This window comes from Pinus tabuliformis, chromosome Q (assembly GCF_031772625.1).
Source record: "Pinus tabuliformis cultivar Carrire ecotype Pingquan chromosome Q, CPIR1, whole genome shotgun sequence".
Lineage (NCBI taxonomy): Eukaryota > Viridiplantae > Streptophyta > Pinopsida > Pinales > Pinaceae > Pinus > Pinus tabuliformis.
The window spans coordinates 461,140,319-461,157,159 of record NC_142296.1 but is presented as its reverse complement, the minus strand read 5'-3'; the positions used below and the strand labels follow the sequence as shown (position 1 = coordinate 461,157,159).

Genomic DNA, 16,841 nt, shown 5'->3' with positions numbered 1-16,841 from the left:
CCAGGAATGCCAACAAAACCTCATCTAGTGGAAAGTGATTTCATGGATGCTCAGTGTCAGTTTGTGATAAATAGAATCTCTAAAGCACATTTTGTGGAAATGCCAGATAGCCATATAGGTTGTTGGCAACAAGTTCAGATGTAGGTTTCTTCATGTATCAAGGGATTTTCCTTCAAGGGAAGCCCTGTTGGGTGACTCCAAACAGTTAGTTCTTTCAGCATTTATGGGATTGCGAAATTGCCTCAAAAATGCTACGTTGTTCTCTATCAAGAAATAAGATGTAAGTGTATTTTTTCCAATGAGGATAGCTCTGTTCTTCACTCTATAGAATTTGGTAGGAAGAGATATGTAACCAACTAAAAGCCAAGTTTTATCTCCTAATATAAGATATCAAGGGTTTAGATGCTTTAGCCTATTATGAATTTATCTCAGCTTTAGCAGAGGTAAGGAAGAAGTTTTGATATGTTTTTCTCCTCCAACCCTTGGATATACTATATAATGTTTCTGCTCTTTGTAAATATTATTTGTTTAATAAATAAATAAAAATTAAAGGCACCAAGGATATTCAAGCAACCTCTCACTCAAGTAATCACCAATTTTGGTTAACATTGCTACTCCCACAACTTACAGTAAAAATAGTTAAGATCTCTAATGAAAGTTAAAATGTTGGCAACAGATAATTAATTAGAGTGCCCTTCTGATAAAATAATATATATATATATATATATATATATATATATATATATATATATATATATATTGCCAAAATATTTTGCAATGGCCATTTAATGTTTGCTATATACACTGCACAGTCACAAATGTGAACTACAAATTGCAGGGACATCATCTCAATAAGTCTAGGAATACAAATCCATTCCAAAAACTATGCAAGAGCATTGATGCAAGAATATTGTATGAGCATACAAAAACAATACCCATGACAAGGCCGGGGAAGTAAACGTTGCATGCTAAAGTGAGCTAATGCAAATGCAATAGCACTAACAAGTACAGAGCTCCAAATGGGCATATAGCATGTTAGATAGGGCAAAAGGAATCCCCGAAATATCACCTCTTCCCAGATAGGTGCACAGATTGAGACAACTATGGCATAAAGAAGCATGACAATCAGATCTCGAGCCACTATTGACCTCTCTACGTGGGAGGCTGTAATGGGAGATGGAAAGGGCAACAAGTCTAGATTAATTTGTGATAAGATGTTCACCAAGGGAACATCAATCAACCCAAGCAATCATCTATATGCCAATTTCCTTTCCAACTGATACGAAACCAATTATTTGGAAGAGGTTGGAAACTAGCTAAGCATCGGTACAATATTGCCAGTCCAACAGCTCCCTCCGCAATATCTATCACAAGGCTGTACATAGCTTGGCCTTTGTATGTCCTATTCAATCTAAAAACAAATTGTTATATATATATATATATATATATATATATATATATATATATATATATATATATATATATATATATATATATATTAGGATTACAAGTAATTATGAGAGTTACAAGCTCTTATAGCGGAAATTTGGGTTTAGTGGGTTTTGGGTCCAAATTTTGAAACTTGGCTCCGATACCACGTGTAAGGCTTCCTCCTAGGGTCCTATAACTAAAAGCTAAATTTCTCCAATTTTAAACACAATAAGATGGGAAATAACTTATTTATATCTAAACATTTATTTGATGATAATATACTATTAAAATTTATTTACCACAAATTAAATAAGTAAGAATTTCATTGCAACCATTTACATAAGTAATCAATAAACGGAGGAATACATGTTCCAATAGCTTAGTTGAGATGCTTCTGAGCTCCTGACTCTGTTGGGATGCTCCTCTTGACTACCCGACTGGATTTGCCTCTCAACCAACTAGGAAGTATTTCCTAGCCCAGGGAACCTCCATAGGTTCCCTAGCCCTCCGAGCCCAAGTCCAACCAGATGTAGTGTTTGTTCTCCTTCTCTCGCTTCTCTTTTTCTCCACATTCCTCCCAAAACAAAATCCTCCAAAACCATAACCAAAACCAAAACCAAGACCAAGACCAAGGATCCCCCCCTCTCCTCTCATCATCCTTCCCCTTTTATGGCTCTTCCTCCCATCCACCTCAACCACCTATCATTAATGTCATGACTACCCCCTCATCCTTTCATTAGTATCCTTGGCTTTTCTTACCATATCTTTTCCCAAGTAGATTTGAGAAGACATTTTGGGGATAAGATATGAATATTTAAATTGGAAATTAATTGGAGAAGACCATATCCTCTCCCAAGTAAATTTTGAGAAGACATTTTGGGGATGGATATTTAATTTGGAAATTAATTGTAGAAGACCATATCTTCTCCCAAGTAGATTTTGAGATGACACTTTGGGATATGGATATTTAATTGGAATAAATGGAAGGAGACCATATCCTATCCAAGATTAAATTTGAGAAAACAAGTTGGGAATTGAATAATAACAATAATAAAATTTATATCGATAAATAAAAATTACAGTTTCACAAATGTAAGTATATACCAATATTTCTTGATAATTATAAGTCAATATTTTTAGGTAAATAAAATTTGCATGATAAGATTAAGTAGGCAATTACACTCCTTCCCTGTCTTTGTCTTTCTCTTCTTCCCTCTCTCCCCTCTCCATCTACATCTCTATCTCCCCTTGTCTCTCCTTCTCACCCCCAAAACACACACACTCTCTCTTAGTGTAAACACATAAAAATTATTCATGACGTGCATTGACTTATGCGTTACATTAATTCAACCATAAATACAATACTTGAATTTTCATCCTAAATAAAATGTTTTCTTACCCGAAATGTTTGCTTCATGACACTGTAAACTATTTATAATTGGCTACGTTCTTATTATTCCCATTTTCCATCATTCAACATTGTTCACTTTGCATTCAAACATGGTAATAGAAAATAACTACCATTGAAAATTATTTGGGGTTTAACACTCCATAAGTCACAATGATTGACTTTGGAGAAAACTACTATTAATATTGGAGAGCAACATAGACAAGGTATGATGTTTACTGTGATAGCTCGTGTTAAATATTTGAATGGTCTATGATTCCAACTGCCCTTTTCATATGATCGATATGAGAAATGAAAAAACTAATAGGTGTGACAATAGGAGCAGTAGAAGAAAATGGTTTAAGATTGATCACAATGAATATTGTTTATAATTGACTATATTCTTATTATTCACATTTTCTATCAATCAACATTGTTACATTGTCACTTTGCACTTAAAAATTTTATTTCGTCATTTTTCATCATTCAAGTTACTAACAATCTCTCTCATCTCAACAAACTGAGATAACTAAGAAAATTAAAATTAAATTGACCAAATTAATCTTAGACATATTTAGCATATTTAAAATGATCAAAATAATTAAATGTTCAACAAATTTTGTGTCAGGCCAGGTAGTAACTCCACAAAACAAAAATTGATTCGTATTATTCATTCAATTAGGTAGGTTTGTTATATACATGAGGGAGAGACTGTTTAGTTCATCTCCCGATGACTATTCACATTTCTAAATTATTTATTTACAATAATTCACCCAATCACAAGGATTAGGTGTCAACATCCCCCCCCTTAATCTGAAGGGATGTTGGTGAGTCCAAGCATCGTTCTGAATCTTTCAAGCTTTTCTCTTCCAAGCGCTTTGGTGAAGATGTCTGCAATTTGCTCATTTGTGGAACAATGACGGAGATGGATTGTTTTGGCCTCAACATGATGTCGAATCAGATGATATTTATTATTGATGTGCTTTGTTCGATCATCAAACTTTGGGTTCTTGGCCAACTTTATTGCAAAGGTATTGTCAATCATGAGTGGGGTTGATTGTACTTGTTTTACCTGCAAATCTTCAAGAATTTTCCTGAGCCACACAATTTCTTTTGTTGCTTCAGCTGCTGCCACGTATTCTGCTTCTGTTGTGAAATCTGCTGGAACTGATTGTTTGCGTGATCTCCAGGAGACAGCTCCTGATCCAAGACTCATAGCATATCCTAAAGTAGATACCCTAGTTTCTTTGTCTCCGTCGAAGTCTGAATCAGAGTATCCAATCAAGCTGAAGTCGTCCACCTGTGTATACTTGATTCCAAGGTCTTGAGTTCCCTTCAAGTACCTTAGAACCCTTTTTGTAGTAGACCAATGTCCCTCACAAGGCTTTTGCATAAACCTGGAGAGGATTCCAAGAGCAAACAAAATGTCTGGCCTAATTGTAGTTAGGTAGTTGAGACTTCCTACAAGCTGTCTATACTTTGTTGCATCCTCAAATTCTTTTCCTTCAATAGATGTGAGCTTTAAGTTTTATTCCATTGGAGTAGTAAGGGGATTGCACGCTGTCATACCAAACCTGTTCAACAGATCTCCAATGTATTTCTTTTGAGAAAGAAATATGGACATTGGATGTTGGGTTACTTCAATGCCAAGATAGTAATGAACATAACCCAAATCAGTCATTTCAAAACTTTTCCCCAATTCCTTCTTTATGGATGCAATGTAGCTTTCATTGTTCCCTGTCATTAAAAGATCATCTACATATACCACAAGATATACAACTGTTTTGGCAACTTTCTTGACAAATAAAGTTGCATCATCAAGATCAAAATGATTGAAGTTGAGTTTCAGAAGATGCTCAGTTAGTTTTTCATACCAGGCTCGTGGTGCTTGTTTGAGGCCATACAAGGACTTCACAAGTTTGCATACTTTATGTTCATGTCCTTTCATAGCAAATCCTTCAGGCTGGGACATAAAAACATTCTCTTTTAGATCTCCATTCAAGAAGGCATTTTTTACATCCATTTGATGGACTTTCCAACCGTTCTGAGCTGCTAGTGCAAAGGGTGTTCGGATGGTGGCCCATTTTGCTGTGGGGGCAAAAGTTTCCTCATAGTCGACCCCTTCCTTCTGTGCAAAACCTTTTGCCACAAGCCTAGCTTTGTGCTTGTCAAGTGATCCATCAGCTTTGTACTTGTTCTTGTAGACCCACTTGCAGCCAATTGGTTTTGTTCCAAATGGAGGGTCAACCAGCTTCCAAGTGTCGTTCTTTATGAGGGCATCATACTCCTTTTGCATCGCTTCTTTCCATTCATCACGAGAAGCAGCTTCTTTGAAGGAAGTTGGTTCAAAATCTGTAGACAAGTTCAATTCACAATCATAAGAAACATCCATATCAACAGGTGAATTAGAGTCATCTACATCACCTCCATTTTGTCGGTTTGAATTTATGGTTCCTGTTTTTCCAATTTCATCAGGATAACACTTTCAAGTGTCTTCGTCAGCCACTTTGGGGGACCTTTCTGAGATGGTCCAGGCTGCTCTGTTGATTGAGTTGGGACTGAATCAAGATTGAGTCTCCCAATTCTATCAATTACATCACTTAAAGCATCATCTGTTGTTGGAGTTTCATGCAGGGGAGAGTGTTCTTCAAAAGAAGATTCCACATGTTGATCTAGAATAGGAATCCCCCCTTCAAGATGTGGAATCTGATTATCAAATTCTTGAAATGATTTTGTTTTAGCGAATCTATCCAAGCGATCAAGTTGTCGCTCAACAACATTGTCAGATTTAGATGATTCAAGAAAAATTACATCTCTCGATACAACAAACTTTTTATTTACTTCATCATAGAGGCGGTATGCTTTGGAGGTGTTTGAATACCCCAGGAAGATACACTTACGACTTCTAGCACCAAGTTTGTTTCTATGTACCTTTGGTATCAAAGCATAACAGGTGGAACCAAAGATCCTGAGATGTTTTACCGAAGGAACATGTCCATACCACAATTCATAAGGAGTCTTGTTTCTTATAGCATTAGATGGACATCTATTCTTTATATATGCATCACATAGAACAGCATCAGGCCAAAACATTATCTTTACATTTTTGAAGAAAGCATGGATCGTACCATATTCAAGATTGTTCTATTCATTCTTTCAGCTACACCATTCTGTTGGGGATTATAAGGCACAGTTGTTTGATGTTTCATCCCATGTTGGCGAAGATAGTTTTCAAATTCATTTGATATATATTCTTTTCCATTATCAGTGCGAATAGACCCAATATGAGATTGTGCATCATTTTCAATCCATTTATGAAAATTCTTGAATGTTTGAAAAGCATTAGATTTTTCTTCAATAAATAAACCCAACACATTCTGGTGTAATCATCAATAAATGTCATGATATATTTATTTCCATTTGCAGAAGGAACAGACATTGGACCACATAAATCTGAATGAATAAGTTCAAGTTTCCTATTGCTCTTGAATGCGAATCATGAAAAGACTGTTTGCTATGCTTTCCTAGAATGCAAGCATCACATTGCTTAAGTTTTCTAGGAATTGTAGGCAAACCAACAACACCATTTTTCTTCAATAAGCAGAGACTATCATAGTTCAAATGTCCAAATCTAGCATGCCATAATAAACTTGATGGAAGTGTACCTTCTTCATGATGAGAATTGTATGAGAAATGTTGTGCATGAGTAGATGTTCCTTGCAGTTTGAGAAGCCTTTCTTCTTCTATTCCCCTCATGACAAGTGAATGATTAGATGCTTTTCTTACCTCAAGCTTTCCATCAAACATATGAATGGAGTTACCTTGCTGGCGGATGTGGACCAAGGACAACAAGTTTCTCTTGAGCTGTGGGAGATATAGAACATGATCCAGAAGAAAGTCTGGAAGACCAGGCAGTTTAAGCCTGATGGTGCCAAGCCTTGATGGCTTGATTTTTCACTGATATGCAAAGTATACTGCTCCATCAACATTGTCAGTGAAATCTTCAAAAAAATCTTTTCTATGAGTCATGTGACAGGTTGCTCCTGAATCAAGCAACCAATCATTTTTCCATGAAGCAAGTGAAGCATTAAACAAATCTTCATTTACTCCAATGTTACATTGTGCCTCAACATAGTGAGCGGATTCAGGTGCTTTACCTCTGTCTGTATCATCAATTTTACCTTTCTGTTGGTTTCTTTTCTTCTCAATTTTGTCCCATGGTAGCTTGCATGTAGAGGCATCATGTGATCCATTTCTTTTGCAGCAAATGTAGTGCAGATCTGCCTTTTCTCCTTGAGAATGTCTGCCCCCCTTGCCTCTGAAATATCTTCCTCTTCCTCTTCGTCCACCTCTTCCTCTTGTAGAATCTTTAGCAGGATGCTTTTCTTTATGAGCAAGGCAAACAGTCTCTTCAGAAGATTCAGGGGTTGTCTTCTTTCCAAAAGCTTTCTCTCTTTTAGCAAACTTTTTCACAAGAGTCAAAGGTTATATCTTTGAGACTTCCATTTGCTTGCAAAGACTTAAGATAATTGAAGTAAGTAGGATAAAGTGCCTTGAGAAAAGCAATAAGAGGGATATCCAGCTCAACCTTAGTGGATTTGATATCATGCATTATAGACTTTACTTCAGATGCAAGAGCAAGAGGATCATTATTTTGCAGTTCAAGAGTGAAGAGTTTAATCATGAGTTGAACAACTTCAAGTGCAGAATGTGAGTCATAGAGTTCTTTCAGCTTTTGTAAGGCTTCAAAGGCAGTTGAATATGACAAAATATGGCGACTCACCTCTTCATTTACAGATGCTGCGATTAATGCATAGGCTTTGTTGTTCTTGTTTTCCCAAATGACGAGCTCTTTGTCTGAGGTAGACTGTACTGGGTCATTGTCTCCTTCTCCGACACACACTCCTTTCCATAACTCATTGAAGATGAGGGTGTGTTTTATCATCCAGGACCATTCAGGATAGTTCTCCTTGCCAGTGAGAACTATTCCTACCATGGATATGATTGAATGCATTCTGTAAAAAAAAAATTTGCTGATAGAAAAGAATACTTCTGCCAATATACAGTAACAATGTACTCAAAAATTTCTATGGGAAATGATTTTGGTTGTTTAATTTATATCACTGTCAATAATCAATCATTCACCACGAGCTCTACAAAGTTGGAGTAGCAACGACATCAACCGCGAGCTCTACAAAGTTGGAGCAACAACAACATCACAATTTCAAAGCTCACAATCGATTCCCGGGAAGAAACGCAGAGACAACATTCAAATGTTACCATTCAAATGTCGATACCAAGAGCGAATTTCAGATATATGGAAACGAACAGAAGCTCGAGACCGATTCCCACGCCATTGATAGTCACAACCAAGATGTTTTCGGAGCCATTGCTGATGAGGGGTCATCTATTGCATAAGGGAAGCCTGAAAAATCCTCAGTCGATCCTTTTTTAATCACTCTCAGAAACGTAACTATTGGCGCTCCATACAACAACAACGAAGTTACGTTTCACAATGCACAGTAGCAACCAACGTATTCAATTGACCAGCGTATTCAACGCAGATTCCTTCAGCATCTCAGGGTTCAACATACCATGTCAGTCATCAACGCTAAAACAGGAAATGACAGCGCTATTCAAAAAAATTTAACGTACAATGCTTCTGTCTGGACAATATGGACAGATGCGTTATGAGGCAGCACTGGAAAAGAATATGGCAGAGGCAAGTTATGTCAGGACAGTGGAGAATATGGCAGAGGCAGAGCAGCGCTGGAAGGTAACTCAGGACAGGACAGAGGAGTTACAGGAACATAATAGCTAAAACAAGGAGCTGGCTTTGATACCATGTTAGGTCAGGCAGTGACTCCACAAAACAAAAACTGATTCGTATTATTCATTCAATCAGGTAGGTTTGTTATATACATGAGGGAGAGACTGTTCAGTTCATCTCCGATGACTGTTCACATTTCTCAATTATTTATTTACAATAATTCACCCAATCACAAGGATTAGGTGTCAACATTTTGTATGACCGCACACGACTGAAACCAACCTAGATCCATCTTAACCCCAGACCTATCAAGCATTGAGAGGGATCAAATCTCTCGAGGTGCAAACCTTTGCTCAAGTTTTGCACTCAAAAAAGATGTTTGCACCTCGAGAGATTTGATCCCTCTCGACGCTTGAAAGATATGGGGTTCATATGGATCTAGACTGGTAAATCAAAATAGATCAATGAGTAATGAAAAATTAACTTAAGAAAAAATCATGGGTTTCCCCTTGGATTCCCTTTTACCCCCTTCTCTTATGGAATCACACCCACCCAATTTTATGGCCCCCCTCGTATTGTAAACATTGATATATTTTTAATTAATTCAATATATTACAATACTAGGCTCTTTGGCCCAAACATACTAGCTCACCAACTTAAATAACATATGTAGAATTCATTACAATTTATAGGAACTGAAAAATAGGATGATACAATAGTTATGTTTTGTGATGGGCCTAACTATTTTATGTTGTTGTGGCTCATGATGGGGTTTGAACCAATGTTGGTGCACTATACGATGCAATTGTGGTCAATTGTTGGATAGGTTTGTTGATTTTAGTTTATATTGATGAATTGTTTACCTTGAAGCTTTATTTGCATAAAGAATAGTTGTAATGGATTTTGTTAGAAACACTTGGTGCCAATAATGGTTTGAAATAACCTTATATTGGATATATTATGGTCATTGAATTTAGTGTGCCTTTGTGTTTGTTTTCTAGGTTTAATATTTTACAATCATATTTTATGTTTAAAAAATTGGGATCCTTTGTTGATCTTTCAACTTAAACTCAATCTATGGAATCTTTGAACCAATATCACTAATTTCTAATCACGAGAGGGAATTTTACGGTAAAATTATATGGTTCCCAATTTGATTACTCAAGCTCATAACAATGAAGTATTAATGAACAACACTCATGAAGGATGACACATACCAAATGATTTCGGAGTTGTCTTTAGTGCGACTTTTTGGACTTTCCAGTGTCAAAATCCCGCGGAAAAAATTGAGGTGAAACCTTGATTTGTATTATTTAAACTGGTTTTTTGGACTGTATATATGGACTTAGCACCCTAAAAAACCCCTAGGGCACTTCAATTGTGCAAGGGTTACTCATCAAGTTTGTGATTTCAATAAATTCCTGCCGGATTTTAGAGAAATTAGACCAGAAAAACCCACACTAAAAGCTTCCAAAAAGTCTCACTAAAGACAACTCAAATGAATTGAAATCCATCTTTAATGCTAGATATTGATAGGAAAGAAGAAAACTATACAATTTAGGTTTTTGACTATACATTTTACATTTTTGACTTTTTTCAATATTTTTGACTTTTAATGCAAAAGTGAATTCAACTCCCTCAAAATACCCAAAAACATTTGAATTATACAATATTAACATTAATATTTGCAACTCCATCAATTTAAAATGATTATTTTGAATTTATTAAAAAATCCATATTTTATAGATATAAGTTTTTCTAATTAATCACATTGTTAGGATTTGGTCCAATATTTCTTCCCAAAATTTTAAATACCCACAAAAACATTCATTTTGTAAACTAAGACTAATACCTTATACAATATAAATTATAATAAATACCATATACATTAAATACTCTACTTAATCAATCATCAAAATGTAATTGCTCATCCTTATTTTCTATTAAATTACATAAACACTATTAACCTAAAAAAACAGTGACCAACATTATTAAACCCAAAAAAATACCAGTCATTGATTTTCATGGACTACCTAAATAAAAGCTTAAAAATTTCATAGCTCCATTTTACCAATTTCCATGATTTTCAGGGCAATAAAAACAGTTTATTTAAATGAAATGAAATAATACTTTAAGATCCACCACACTAAAAATAGTCTATAAGACCATTAATTCCCTATTTTTAACTTAAACTAATGTACAAAATCCAATCATAATATGAAAACCAATAATTACATTTTTGCCCTTTTGTTACTGTGGGGTAAACGCCCACCTCTACTGTGATTTCTTAATAATTCCACTTTAAAAATCCTCACATCCAACCTGAGAACTGAAATTTCGCTAATCAAACTATGAAAGTCCATCGATGTAGAATTTATCGAGATCATCATCAGCTACGGGACCTAATCGATAACGGTCTTATCTGGCGCTAAATAACTGGTCTTTTATGGTGCTAACAACATGCAATTCTGGACAAAAGTCGGTGGCCTAACCCCGACTTATTGTACAGGACAAAGTGTAAAAGGCTCCAGTGGGTGACCCAAAACAATTAAAGAGATTATTCGAGGGCCAATGCAGTGGTGGGATTCTGTCACCCACATCCTCGTGACTGGTTTAAATGGGGGTACACGCAACATAGTTTCAAAAATTTATTTGTAAACGCTGGGGTTACCTGATTACCAGTCAGATCTGCATCGAGAGAGCTCGTAACAAATATTTATATAAAGATGGAAGCGTAACGGCCGAGGGCTCCCTGCCTGAATATCCCCCACATTTTTCGAGAAATATAAATAAACTCATGCAGTGGACATTGTTTTCTACACGGAAAGCGCTACACTGGAACAGAATTCCCGATTTTTTAGATCTAACACGTGGGGTTCGATCTAGAAAGTCTGCAGACTGAACCCAAGAGAGGAATCGATGAGAAATTTTGCCCCACTAAAGCTTTAGCTGATAATACCTGGTGGCATTCATGGATTCAAAACGTTGAAATTGTTAGCAGGGGATTTGAAGTATTTAACGATTGCGTTGGATAGGTATACAGGTGCACTCATTTCTAGATCTGCTCCCTGTTTTTTTCTCCTTTCATAGGTCTTCACATCATAGTTTTCTGTGATGGTCATGGTTTTATCCTTTTTTCACAATTGGAAGGGCTCATTCTGTCGTGTAATCTAACTTGCTCTGCTCTTCCATGATAAAAATACCTGAGAAAATGTTTTTAACCATATGCAAGAAGCTGAATATTTGGCTCAAGAAACAGTACTATAAACTTGAAGCTTACCCATCTTTAAGATTGCGTCTGTTTTTAATGGAGTAGCCGAAGGAAGATGGGAATTTGTAGTATTTATTACAATGTCTTTATGCTGAATATTTGTGTGATTGCAGGAGGGTAGAATGGGGAAGGATTACGGTGGATCTCCCAAAATACACCAGCTGGAATCCAAGAAAAAACGTGTGACTTGGATCCTGGGAGTCACTGGGCTCTGTATTTTCTGCTACCTTTTGGGTGCATGGCAGAACAGTTGGTCTTTGCCAAATGACACAACGAGACTGAGCAACCCCAAGATGGGTTGTGATTCCATTACTCGGACCGCTTCTTCTACGTCTGTTTCCTTGGACTTTGAAGCCCATCATGCTCAAGTAGTAGGGGGCAACGAGACTTCCAAACATAAGATAAAGTTTAAACCCTGCGATCTCAAGTACAGTGAATATACTCCCTGTCAGGATCCATCGAGAGCTCATAAGTTCGCTAGAGCTAGGTTGGTATACAGAGAACGCCACTGCCCAGAGAAGAACGAGATCTTGAAATGCCTCATTCCTGCTCCTCCCGGGTACAAGAATCCCTTCCCCTGGCCCAAGAGCAGGGATTACGCTTGGTTTGCCAATGTTCCTCACAGGGAACTTACAGTAGAGAAGGCTGTACAGAACTGGATCCAAGTTGAAGGTGACAAGTTCCGGTTTCCAGGTGGGGGAACCATGTTCCCTCATGGTGCAGATGCTTATATTGATGATATCAATAAGTTGATTCCTCTGACGGATGGATCTATCAGGACTGCCATTGATACAGGGTGTGGAGTGAGTACTTGCTCTTTCCCATCTTAGCTCATTGTTATCTGCATTGCAACTTGTGATATTTTTTTTTGGATATCTAGCCAATCTTTGTTCTGCCATTTAGACAGTAGTCAGTTATTGATTTTGCCGACCAAATGTCTCTTCTTTATTGGAACTTCTCTAGGTAGAAAATTTAGGTATCTGAATCACGAGTGGTGAGAAGGGCCTAAAGAACCTGACCTATTCTCAAACATTGTTACAGCTCTAAAGTTTTAGGGATCTTTGGTACAAGTCTTGGCACACCTATGCAGACTTTTTAATCTGAAAAATCTGAATACTATGTTCAACGGGTTACTTTCACTATATTCTATACATGTGAATGGCTGGATTAATGAAATTCAAATCTCTGTCGATTGATATCATCAAGAAGAGGATGTAAAAGTTTGCCTTAACTTAAATTGTCATCTACGAGGGATTCATCTCTGGAGGCCGAATGTGCTCTGTTCTTATAGGGATTTGCAAAAGCATCTTTATGTTAAACCTATGTGCCAATCCTGTTCCATCGTCGTGAGTTATTTTTACTACCTGCTGAGAGCTTCTGCTGTTATGAATAGGAAGGCTACAGTTGTGTTTGAATCTGTATGTACAAGGTACTTTAGATCTGGAGGTCCTAAAGTAGATTTCACAATATCATGGTTTCTCGTTTAATTAACATTTAGCATCCTTAAAGAACCCTCCTCAGAGTGGATGCATTGTCCAAAAGCTATTGATCTATCAAATGATCTTTGTCTTAGAGAAAATCACTTATGGATGTATTAAAACTCTTGCTAGATTCATACGAAATTGTCTTTCCATCCATCCTATGAAGCATTTTGTATATGTACCTAATTCCTTTCTTTCAGTTAAGGTTACCCAACCAAATTGTAAGTGACCATACTGATCATCTGAAACATCTGCAGGTTGCTAGTTGGGGAGCTTATCTGCTAAAGAGGAATATCTTAACCATGTCCTTTGCACCAAGGGATTCACATGAAGCACAGGTACAGTTTGCTCTGGAACGGGGCATTCCAGCAATGATAGGAATCATGTCGTCTGAAAGGATTCCATATCCAGCAAGAGCTTTTGACATGGCTCATTGTTCTCGATGTCTTATTCCATGGAAAGATTATGGTAATTCACCAACTTTGCAAATCCTTCTCTTTCGGAACTATTTTAATCCTGCATAAATCTGATTAAGTCTAGTTCAATCTTTATAGTCTTGTATGCATGCTTTTGCATTTTTTAGGACTTCAGGCTGCACATTGCCAAATGGATTTATTGCTTTACTTAGCGTTGATGCCAATGATTTTGATTTCATTACATTAGAAATTTAGAATTGAGGCCTCTGTGAAACTTCTGAAATTTGATCCCATTGTTTCACGTTGCACATGTTGTCTTAAATATGTTTTTGATTTAGTCCATGCGTTTTGTCTCCAGAGGGTGTATACTTGATTGAAGTGGACAGGGTATTGAGACCTGGTGGTTATTGGATATTATCTGGCCCCCCAATAAATTGGAAAAAACATCATAAAGGATGGCAAAGAACTCCCGAGGATTTGAAACAAGAGCAAGATGCTATTGAAGATGTTGCTAAACGCCTCTGTTGGAAGAAGGTTGTCGAAAAGGGTGATCTTGCTATATGGCAAAAGCCCATGAATCACATTGAGTGTGTGAAAAGCAGAAAAACGTATAAGATTCCTCATATTTGTAAAAATGACAACCCTGATGCTGCCTGGTATGTACTTACATTAATTTCTATTCTTCATGCTCACTTAATCTCGTTCCCTAAAAGTTATTCATGCTCACTTAATTTTGTTCCCTAGAAGTTGGAAATGAATTCATCATGGCATGAAAGAGTTTCCAGCTTGGAAACATTGTAATATTTTGAGACTGAAGTCATGGCATGCATATGGAAATCTTACGGACGAAATGTTGGACTAGGATATTACAATGTTTACCAAGTGCACTATTTGAGTATTTGATTTTTGTGTCTGAAATTCTGAATGAAGGTATACAAAGATGGAAACTTGCATGACACCACTTCCAGAGGTCAATGATATCAATGCAGTTGCAGGAGGAGCCTTAGAAAAATGGCCAAAGCGTGTAACAGCTGTTCCTCCCCAAATAATGAGTGGCAGTATTCCTGGAATTACAGCTGAAAATTTCAATGAAGATTCTAAACTATGGAATGACAAGGTGGCAAACTACAAGAGGCTTATAGGACAACTGAGCCATGGAAGATACCGAAATATCATGGACATGAATGCTGGCCTAGGAGGTTTTGCTGCTGCCTTGGCAAATGATCCTGTGTGGGTCATGAATGTTGTGCCTTCAGATGGCAAACAGAATACCCTTGGTGTCATCTATGAGCGAGGATTAATTGGAACTTATCAGGACTGGTAAGTTGCAGATTTCACCAGGGGCAATCCTCTCCTCTAGCTTTGTTTGTTCCATTTACTGAAGAATTTATATTAATAAACACAAAGAAGACATCCCTATGATCCATGGATTACCCAAAATTCAGTCTATTTTGGCAGAAAATTTAGGGCACCCTGGACTCTACATGTAGAAAATATAACATGGGCATCCTTTTGAATTGCAGGTGTGAGGCTTTTTCAACATATCCTAGAACTTATGACTTAATTCATGCTGCCGGTGTCTTTAGCATGTACCAGGACAGGTAAATTGAGTAATCGTTCACTCTGTAAATATGAAAATGTTTAGTTATCTTTGTTTTGCTTAATCGAGTTATCAAGTGAGAAAATGGGGAACTAGAACAAAAAATAAGATCCAGCATCCTAGTACCAAAAAAAATAAAGTTGAGAACTTATCATTTGTGTGTACCTTATGTGTGTGAGAGACCAAGATCCACACTCACAATGGTGGTATGCACAGATAAACAAGATTTGTGTTCATGTGTTACATTTTCTTGCTAGATGACTTTTGTTGTTTATCTGGTTGTTGATTATATTGCAGGTGTGATATAGCTAACATACTTCTTGAGATGGACCGTGTCCTACGCCCTGAAGGGATCGTGATCATTAGGGATGTTGTCGATGTCTTGGTGAAAGTGGAGAGCTTGATTGATGGCATGAGATGGCGAAGTGAGATGAGAGATCATGAGAGTGGTCCCTTTAACCAAGAGAAAATCCTGATCGCCGTGAAACAATATTGGACTGGAGAAGCACAAGATGGTAGTTCGTAGGCCGAGCCCATGTTTTATTTTGGATTTTATGTTGCATTCATTGGTTGAGTATGAGAGAATTTGGTTGAGTATGAGAGAATTTGCAAGAGTTGTTCTCCATTCTCCTCATGTAAACGGTTCAAATCATTGTTTTTTTGTTATATTGAGTTTTCCCTTTGTTAACATGTTTTTAAGATTGCCTTTCTAATCAATTTATAAAATGTATAGTTAGAAATATGTATTTAGTTTACATTCATTTTAGGTTAGGATTTATAAAGTAAAGCAAATGGTTGTAAAACCAGCATAGATCCATCTTAAATATGGATTTAACATGAGCTGAGAGGGATCTAGTTTTTTTACTTGCAATTTTTTTTGAGCAGGCATTATTTATTTATTTTTAGATTTTTTTTTAAATTTTATTTTGGTCCACATGAGTAAAATTTCAACTTTGATAACGGATGGACAGAGTTACACATCAATACAGGGCTATAGAATGAGCCTCTCGACTCAGATAAATAAAATTGAATTTGATAAGTTATAATATGTTTTTCCATATCTTATAATATTTGCAGCTTGTAATGCTTCTCTAAATTCAAAATTAAATTTTACTGGATGCAATTTTCTCTATACAAACTCCTTGGACATCTTTGACATTTTTTCTACCCTAGTTGTGGAGTGGTCTAAGAATTGCGTGTGAACATCAAAGTTGATCACTCACTCTTAAATTTGTGAGCTTGTGATTATCAATTCTGATTTCTTTCTAAAATCTGCGACATAAATTTAATGCATTGATGATTAAAAACTGTATCACAAAACTTGTGAAAAGCATGCATTAATAATGATCATTTTCATGCATCTATCGTTTAAAAAATGAGCCATGAAACTCGTAGAAAGCATACATCAGTGAGGATCATTCTCCAAAACTTTAAGTAATTTTATATGTATTTATTGGTAAAAACTGAGTTTCATGTATTTATTTT

The 16,841-nt window shown here is 36.5% G+C and overlaps 1 protein-coding gene and 1 pseudogene across 2 annotated transcripts; one reads left to right on the top strand and one right to left on the bottom strand.

The window, feature by feature from the left end:
* Positions 1-843: 843 nt before the first annotated feature.
* LOC149220192 (uncharacterized) lies at positions 844-8,225 on the bottom strand (annotated as a pseudogene).
* Positions 8,226-10,944: 2,719 nt separating this feature from the next.
* On the top strand, positions 10,945-16,044 carry LOC149220191 (putative methyltransferase PMT17). 2 transcript variants are annotated; one of them, XM_089384691.1, is made up of 7 exons: positions 10,945-11,623; positions 11,973-12,662; positions 13,598-13,808; positions 14,115-14,412; positions 14,687-15,076; positions 15,280-15,357; positions 15,654-16,044. In XM_089384691.1, the coding sequence occupies exons 2-7, from the start codon at positions 11,982-11,984 to the stop codon at positions 15,880-15,882; spliced, it is 1,887 nt and encodes a 628-aa protein (XP_089240817.1). In that variant the 5' UTR covers positions 10,945-11,623; positions 11,973-11,981; the 3' UTR covers positions 15,883-16,044. The 2 variants fall into 2 exon arrangements, with proteins under 2 accessions (XP_089240817.1, XP_089240816.1); XM_089384690.1 differs by having other exon boundaries at positions 10,945-11,631.
* Positions 16,045-16,841: the final 797 nt, after the last annotated feature.

Bases quoted from the DNA above. Each gene is read 5' to 3' on its own strand.
- LOC149220191 (XM_089384691.1), top strand. From the start codon at position 11,982: ATGGGGAAGGATTACGGTGGATCTCCCAAAATACACCAGCTGGAATCC. The intron at 13,809-14,114 runs GTAATTCACCAA...TTTTGTCTCCAG, and splicing joins TATTCCATGGAAAGATTATG to AGGGTGTATACTTGATTGAA. The intron at 15,077-15,279 runs GTAAGTTGCAGA...TTTGAATTGCAG, and splicing joins ATTGGAACTTATCAGGACTG to GTGTGAGGCTTTTTCAACAT.